This window comes from Paroedura picta, chromosome 6 (genome assembly GCF_049243985.1).
Source record: "Paroedura picta isolate Pp20150507F chromosome 6, Ppicta_v3.0, whole genome shotgun sequence".
NCBI lineage: Eukaryota > Metazoa > Chordata > Lepidosauria > Squamata > Gekkonidae > Paroedura > Paroedura picta.
In genome coordinates this window covers 32,981,699-32,990,869 of record NC_135374.1, presented here as the reverse complement: position 1 = coordinate 32,990,869, position 9,171 = coordinate 32,981,699, and the positions used below count along the sequence as shown (strand labels likewise).

Here is a 9,171-nt window from a genome sequence, read left to right as displayed (position 1 = left end):
TTTTAAAGAAAGGCCATTTGAACTTAGAAATCTTTCAAAGAAGAACAGTGCAGAATTTTTCAGGCTTTCCTCTACATAAGCAGTATGCTAACTCTTGGAGAAGAAAGAGAATTTGTACTTTCTTTAATTCAACTGTCCGGTTTTGTTTATGGAATGCAAATGCCCTGGATCAATGGTTTATAGCTTTTTTTTGTACATTTAGCACATAGACACACAAGCCCATGCTGCTGCCTTTTTCTAGATCAGTTGCACCCTTCACAATGTTAAAGAATGTAAGGAGATGCACTTCAAATGTTTACACTAATGTTTTCTAGCAGGACTATTTCTGTCTGAAATCTTGCCTCCAATTGAGTAATTTTATAACTATGGTATTGTTAAACTTTCTGTTGTGGGTTTCTTCCCCACTTGTTCAAATGATGTTTAATTGAGATTCTGTTAAAGATATTGTGTTGTATAACAGCATCTTTGAATTGTAACACTGTCCTGCTTCCCCCCTCCTACCCCATTTCTGTCACATGTGGAATTTTTCTAAATGTGCATTAAAAGAGCAGGGCATAGATGGGTGCCCTCTTCATATTCTTGCATGGTTTAAGTTCCTGCAGCCTTAAAATTGTCTCTGCACTTGAAGTTTCTGTGTTTCTCATAAGACCTTTCCTTATCACAGAGTAGTTCACCTGTATTAATTTTCCTTGCCCTTATAGCTGATTTCTTAAGAGTCAATCATCTCAGTGACTTCTCAGCTGAGCCTTACCGCAATAGTATTTAAACAATCTTTGCTAGTATGTAAAGAAGTGGGCATCCTAGCTTAAGGCTTTTCAGTGACTCTTTGAGAGGTCATCTATATATTCAAAGACTCTTATTTCTTTTGCAAATCCCTCTGGGGATTGTTGGATCAAGGAAGAAAATGCTGACGGGGAACTTCCCTCCTCTGTTGTTTACTTGCTGCATAAAGTCATCCCCAGTAGGAAAGGAACAGGTACCTGAATGTTTTCCCAGCAAGAGTAAAAGCCATTTGGGTTAAGAAAGGGTTAAATCTCTCCCCCCCCCCATGTGGCCATCCCTCCTTTATCAAACAATCCCATCCTTGGAGGCTGATTTCCAAATGTCAAGTGGGGGAAGAAGGAAGAGTAGAGCTGTCAGATTACCTTTTTCTTGGAGAACAGAGAGCACAGAAGCCACACAGCATAATAGTAACACTAATTTTAAAAAACAAAGTTGTGAATGGATAATTTTTGTACACTTATTTGCAATTGTACACTTTTTGTATTTGCTGTTTATTTTTCTTTATTTGCCCTAAAAAGACACTTCTTTAAATAAACTCTTGGCTACAATATCCCTTCTGTACTATAATGTGTTTCATAAGATGTTCACCATTTTCAATAAAGCTAATGCTGAAGTATATTGCAAGAATGCTGAAGCATGTTCAGTACTGAGGCTATGAGTATTCTCTGTACAATATTACATAGTAGACAAAAGGTATCCTTTTGGGATTGGGACTTGAGAGAAGTTGGACCAATGCTTCTTTTGGCTTGAGCTTGAAAGTAAATGGAAATTTTTGAACCTAGGCCAACAGATTTGGGTGGAGAAAGGACCTTAGCCTTAGTACAAGATGAGGCTTTGTAGCAGGGAAGACAATCTTGCTTGCTGAACAAACTCAAAACATCAGTTGGAATTGCTCTATACAGTTTGTAGTACTGATTGGTTTTAAAAACAAAATCCTGGATGTTGTGGGTAAACAGCTACGGAACTTATGCAGGGAACTGGCAGGCAAACAGTACTTTTAAGATCTTTTGTGCCTTTATTTTCGGAGTAGTTAAGAGTAGTACAAATACCAGAAACATGGCCTTTTCCTACCTATATGCTTAACAATCAGATCTCTTGGACTAGCCCCCCATCTGATTCTAGGCTCAGCTTTGTGTGCCTTGGCTAGGAAATCCGAATCTGCAAGACTTTGCCTCTCTTTCAGCCTCAGGAAAGTGGTGACCAAAAAAGAGGTAGCTGAAAGTCCCACATTCCCTGTTCACGTTGACAATGTCAACCTTGACCGTGTTTTTAAAAAACTTGATAAATAGCAGTAGACATAATATGGATGTTACTGTGTGTGCTAAGGTTCAGGTTAATAGTTCTGTTTTAGAATAAAAAACCTTAAAATTCAGCTTAATAGGCAAGTTATTGTGTCCATTAACAATAAAAGTAAAATAATTACAGATAAAGTAGAAGAGTTGGTTCTTATATGTTGCTTTTCTCTGCCCAAAGGCGTCTCAAAGCAGCTTACAAGCACCTTCCCTTTCCTCTCCCACAACAGACACCCTGTGGGGTGGGTGAGGCTGAGAGAGCCCTGATATTACTGCTCAGTCAGAGCAGCTTTATCAGTGCTGTGGCAAGCCCAAGGTCACCCAGCTGGCTGCATGTGGGGGAGTGAGGTCTTACCAAGCTGGCTCTCTCTTATAACAACCCCCAAAAGTGGGCTATATAACCTAATGGCACTCAGTGCTTGGATCAATCATTTTTTACAGCAGTGATGGTAGCTGAAGCAAGAACAGATTTAGTCTACTTGATGACAACATTTCTGATCATTGGTGTCAATTTACCACATTATCCTTTAAGCAAAACAATATTTCGTAGTCTGGGTCTGCCAGGAGGCATTGCTGTTGATGGAAGGCAGTCATAGACAGCAATTTTTGTGGTTTAAGTCAATCACTTTCTAGTTTTGAAGTGTGCTGCATAAACAAAAGACTCTTAAAATTATCAAATAACTTCCAGACCCTGCTTTTGTTCTTGCACAGTGGCAAACATTTAAAACTTCAGTCCAGTTACATACCTGGGAAAGGCAGTATGAATATGTGCTTTATGAATATGTGAATGGCCATGGCATCGGAACTGCACTGTATAACAGGGTGTATTCCTTAGCTATATCTACTGATGTGATGTGACATGCCTGTCAAACCATGAAGTTGCATTTGCCCCATAGTCCATAGTGAAGCACAGCGAAATTCACGGCCCCATTTTTAAAATATCTGCGAAATCAATAATTTACCTAAATTCATAGTGCCACTGTATTTCACACTGGGTCTTACTTTAAAAGCCAGCGTGGCACAGTGGCTAAGTGTGGTAGCCTCTAATCTGGAGAACTGGGCTTCGCAAGCAGCCAGCTGGGTGTCCTTGGGCCAGTCACAGTTCTCTCAGAGAGGAAGGGAAGGCAATTTGATAGTCCTTTAAGTAGGGGGAAATCTTTCCCCCATCTTTTCTTACAAATCAGTGCAGGTAGTGATCTGTCAATTGCTTTATCAACATTTGTTCCAGATATCAGAGTATAATTTGTCTAGGTGTGTTGTTTGGGGTTCTCCTTTAGGTGATTAAACTTCATCAAAAACTCTGGAAAACCAACAGCTGCTGACATGCAATAGGGAGGGAAATGAAAGGTCTTTTCCCTCTTTGCCTGATATTTGATAGGTGTATTTTCCTATTGTCTGTTCTAGTGCTGGTAGAAAAGGGGGAAATTCTTCATCAAGTGAAATCCATGGGAACCAGACTCATTCTTTCCAGCTCCCTGCTGTCCCATTGAATGCACTCTCTTGCCTGTACATTCAGTCCTCAAAGACTGGGGGAAACCAAATATCTAGCTTGCCATGACACCCAATGCCAAGTCATAATTAGGGAGGACAAAAAGACAGCTGCTGTGCTGGTGTTTTTAATCAGGGTTCACCAACATGGGAGATTATAGGATTGTGGGTGATTTAGGAAAGATTAGTCTTTTCATTACTTTTTGCAGAGATCAGTTCCATTAAGAGGCAATTAGCCGTGATTCTTGTGGCAGAGAGGGGTAGGCTGACTAATTTTTCCATGGTGCACCACATCTAGTAGCTAAAGGTAGTTGTTAATAACACTAGAAGAGATCTGTCTAACTTTTCATGGATTTCAATGGAGCTAGGAGAAATGTAGGTGAAAAGTCAGACATCTTGTTTCCTAAAGAGTTGGCATTGATTTTTGCTTCAGCTACTTCTCATCCATCCACTTGTAAGCAGATGCCTGCTCTTTTGGCTTATGAAAGTCAAAGATTATCAGCAACAGTGCTGATACCTGCACTTTCATGAACCATAGAACAGTGGTCCCCAACCTTTCTGAGGTTGGGGACCGGCAGGGCATTGGGGCGTGGGCCACACCCACGCATCGGGCTGCGCCCGCGGGCTGCGCCCGCGCATCGGGCCGCGCCCGCGGGCCGCGCCCCCGCATCGGGCCGCGCCCCCGCATCGGGCCGCACCCCGTGAGCCGCGCCCGCACATCGGGGCGCGCCCACACAGGCGCGGCCCGGCCCCGATTCCCTCTCCCCGCCCTCCCGCAGTAAGAAGCTTCCCGGGCCGCAAGCTTGCGGCCTGGGAAGTTTTTTACTGTGGGGGCGGGGCGGGGAGAGGGAGCCGCGGCCCGTCGCCATGGCCTTCGCGGCCCGGCACCGGGCCGCAGCCCACAGGTTGGGGACCACTGCCATAGAAGATGGAGAACTTAGTGGGTCTTCGCCAATCGAGAACGAGGCTAATTTATCTTTGGCTGAAAGTGGAGCCACTCAAAAATGAAGAGCCAGCTTGGTGTAGTGGTTAGGAGCGCTGACTTCTAATCTGGAGAGCTGGCTTTAATTCTGCACTCCTCCACATGCAACCAGCTGGGTGACCTTGGGCTCACCACAGCACTGATAAAGCTGCTCTGACTGAGCAGTGATATCAGGGCTCTCTCAGCCTCACCCACCCCACAGGGTGTCTGTTGTGGGAGAGGAAAGGGAAGGTGAATGTAAGCCACTTTGAGATGCCTTTGAGAGTGGCATAAAAGAATCAACCCTTCTTCTAATCTGTCAATAAATTATCTGATTCCTATTCAGATCATGACTCTCAATGGGATCTACAAAATGTAATTAATCATGCAAGTCTCACAGAAATCCTTATAACTTAAAAAAAAACTGATGAGTATCAGTTTGAATAACAAAACTACACTTGGCTTACAACAAACAATTCATTTATGGGTTTGTGTAAAAATACCTGGATTCAGAGTAGGTTATACTTTAAAAAATGGGTCAGATTTCTTAATATCAAAAGTCAAACTAGTTAACAGTTCCAACAGACTTTGCCACTTACTTCTATCTGAAATATGCTTCTGGTTGTAATCCCTATCCCCTATGCAACTGGGAAGAATTTTCAGGGACTGATATTTCCTCCCAAATTTCATGAAGATAGGAAGAAGTCCTGTTCTACAGACAATTCCATTTGCAGAGGGGACACCATCAGGAGGGAGTTGGTTTTTGAGTGTGCCTTCCCCTCCTTTCCAGGAATTTCCTTACTGATATTTTGTACCTTGTCTGGTTTAAGTGTGTGTGTATTCACATGGTAGATGCATACAGATCATATTTCCTGCTTGTCCACATAGTCCACCTTAAGAAAAAAGCAGGACCCTTAGTTACACATAATCTGAAAGCCCTTCCCATCCAGTAAGATGGTATAATGTTTGGCAGAAACTGGAGAACCTGATTACAAAAAAACCCACTTTGTATAATTCTGTTTGGTGGGGAGCCTTCTCGTTGGACAACATCCTTGTCACATACATAACTGCTGATACTGACCCACTATCTTTCCTTGGTGCTGCAGTATCTTTCTCCTGCTGCCTGGGAAAATTGAAACTAGACATGACAGAATATGTGTCTAACTGGACACTGCTAAATATTCTGCCTGAATTCAGAATATTTATGATAGTTACGCATCTGATATTTACAAAGTTATGACTGCACATCCCATTTCAGGAATCCTGTTGCTAACCTGTGTTGCCATGATCAGAATGCACTCTGGGTGAGAAATAAAAGCACCCTTCAGTGCATAGAACTGTTGTGGGAACTGATGTTTAGTTCTGAGCACTAGAGGGGGTCAGCAAGTATTGCAGTACTTTGAGGAAAGCAATTACACCATCTTTCCGCTTCTTAATCCGCAGAACTAAGTAGTTAGGCTCAAATATAGGAAACAGGCACACATGTTCATCTGTTTCAAGTCCACGGATGTATGGTTTAATGATCATAATCTTTATTGTTGAGAAACAGGGTAAATTGGCAGATTCGTACTTGGAACAGAAAGAACAACGCATCCCTACAGATTGCTGTTGAACGTTGTTCCCTCTCCCCCTTTCCAGCAAGAATTTGCATCTCCATAGACCCACTTTCCATTCATTGTTTCAGTTGAGACATTAAACCATTTCCATTAATGGAAAATATAGTTCTTAAGCAGAATAATTAGACCCTCCTCAAAAAGATAAAAGCTTACTGATTTGAATGGAAGGTTCTTCTCCACTGGCAGCCAATTGCACAATCAGGCTGCCTCCCACCTGACAGAGGAGTAATTAGGGCATGGTTGTGTGTGCATGTTAAAACCTTCACACACAGGTGTCATCTCCCTGTTGGGATGCAGTGGGGGGAAGAAAAAGTCCATGGCAAAAGGCTGAGGTGAACTCATTTGTTCCACTGTGCTTAATTAATTGGCCGGAGTTTAGATCTCTGGGGTGGTGGTTGTTTTTTTCTTTTTCTTTTTTTTAAAGTCATCTGAGAAGTTTCTGACATTGAAGTCCCCATGACTGATCTGGGCTGCAAGAAGCACAGTGACTGCACCATCTCCAGACTGCTCACTGTGGTGGAGAATGAGCTGCAAGCTGGAAGAGACAAAGGAGACCCCACTGAGAAACAACTCCAGGTGGTTTTGGAGGATGCTGCTCTATGGCAAAGGTTCAAAGAAGTGACAAATGAGATGATTGTCACCAAGAATGGCAGGTGAGTACTATCTTCTCCTTTGAGGAAGTGTGGGATGGAAAGACCTGCTCTCTGAAACGGCAGCTGGGTGGGCAACGTGGCGGATCCACGTGGCAGATTCCCCTGCACAATCCCAGTGAGATAAAAGACTATGAAGAAGCACAAGCAAACTCTTGGGCAGCTCCTGCTCATATCAGTGGGGCTTACCTGGTAGACTGTGCCCAATTATTTATCGGTGCAAAATGTCCTTTTCAAGGCTAGCAAGATGTCAATGCTTATGCAAATGTCTATGCATGTAGGCTAGGGATGCTAATTAATTAATTAGATTAAATATTTGTGCTTTCCTTTTTCTCCCCAACATTGTTCTCTTCTTTTAAATGCTGTCTTTGTAACATTTAATGTCATGAAGTAGATTAGAATGGGAGAAAGTAACCTGCCGAAGGTCACCCAGCAAGCTTCCGAGGCAGAGTAGGGATTTGAACTTGGGTCTTCCAGTCCTAGTCTAGCACTTCTAACTGCATGACATTGGTTCTTAATGAAGCAAATGCGTTTGTAGAAGCTAGAAAATGTGTTTGGATAAAGACACAGTTAAAGTAAGGTGCCTTTAGTATGGCACTGTTTCTGGACCAATATCTGGTAGCAAGAGGGCATAAACTGACTATATGCATAGAACTCTTCCTGAAAGATTCTTCCTCCAGAGAGGGCCTCTTCTGACACCATGCCTTTCCTACCCAGAAACTGCTAGAAGTTCAATATGATTGACATCATATGTGGTGAATGATCATATGTTAGATTTAATTATTTATGATATTTATTGCAGCTTTAAGACCATAACAAGTCAACTTAGATGGAATGAACGTCAAAACACAAATGCTATTCAGAGTGAAAATACAAATGATATTAAAGTAGCTAACCCGATCTGGCATGACCTGTTCACTGCATGCAAACATCATGGAAAGCTGTTATCAGTGTTGTGTTCTGCCATGTCATGTATGGAAAGAGATGTTTACATGTGTACTTCTGACCCAAGGATCAGAGTCGTGTCCATTGAGCCCACTGCACTGACTGTTTTATGTATATCTAGAGCTGTAAAATGTCCTGTATATAGCCCAGACTAGCCTGATCTTGTCAGATCTTGGAAAGCAAGCAAAGTTAGCCCGATTGGTATTTAGATAGGAAATCACCAAAAATTGCCAGGATCACAATTCAGATGCAATAAAAGGCAAAAAAGTTAAACAAAACAGCAGTTTCTGATGGACTCAAATGTAGCAACTCTCATTTGTTTCTTTACACCATATTCATGTGTCACAGAAAGTCTCATGGAGGTCTACCAAGAATACTGTCTGAAGTTCATTTGCAAAATGTAGAAAATAAAGCCATCTTTGGATCTAGGGAGTCCAATAAGAAATAAATCCCCAAATTGGTTGAGAATTTTATTCCATGGGAGATTGGAACGGGATTGACATTTCTCCTTGAACTCAAACTTGGACAGAATGTTTAAGTTGTAGACCAGTTAGGAACACACCAGCCAGCTTGGTGTGATGGTTAAGAGTGGTGGCTTTTAATCTGGAGAGCTGGGTTTGATTCCCCACTCCACATATCAGCGCTCTCTCAGCCTCACCTACCTCACAGGGTGTCTGTTGTGGGGAGAAGAAAAGGGGGGTGATTGTAAGATACTTTGAGACTCCTTCTGGTAGAGAAAAGCAGTATATAAAAACCAACTCTTTTTCTTCTTCTACCATTTCCCCAGCCTTTATTGGCCTCTTCCCAATATAGCTGTTTGCACTAGGGTTGCCACGTTCCAGGTAGGACCCAGAGTTCTCCTGGAATTACAATTTATCTCTACACTATAGTTCCCCTGGAGAAAATGACAGCTGCAGAAGGTGGACTCCAGGGCATCACATCCCCACTGAGCCCCCTCCCACACACTGCTTCCAAATCCTCAAGTCCTCTTAAGAGAGACAGACTACAAGTGAAAATAATTTAAAAATAAAATCTTCAGGAATTTCCCAAGATAGAGTTGGCAATTCTATTTGCCCTGCTGGAAAGAAACTTACTGGTAGCCATACATTCTCATGTCATCATTATGTTATGCTATGACAGGATGTTGGATTAGATGGACCATTGGTATGATTCAGCAGGGCTCTTCTTATATTTCTATGGTTGCCAGTCTCCAAGTGAGGCCTGGAGGTGTCCCAGTATTACAACTGATCTCTAGACTACAGAGATCAGTTCCCCTGGAGAAAATTACTGCTCTGCAGGGTGAAATATATACCATTACATCCCATCACGGTCCCTCCCCTTCACAAACTCCACCTTCCTTCAGCTCCGACCCCCAAAATTTCCAGGAATTTTTCAACCCAGAGCTGGAAATCCTGTGCTTCTCCCATGGAACAAAT

General features: G+C 42.5%; 1 protein-coding gene across 1 annotated transcript in view; it reads left to right on the top strand.

The window, feature by feature from the left end:
• Positions 1 to 6,596: 6,596 nt before the first annotated feature.
• The window catches only part of TBX19 (T-box transcription factor 19), a 28,699-nt gene continuing 26,124 nt past the window's right edge, over positions 6,597 to 9,171 (top strand). Inside the window, exon 1 of the mRNA XM_077344234.1 lies at positions 6,597 to 6,793. Within this exon, the coding sequence (XP_077200349.1) occupies positions 6,597 to 6,793 (197 nt within the window). The remainder of the gene's footprint in view (positions 6,794 to 9,171) is intronic.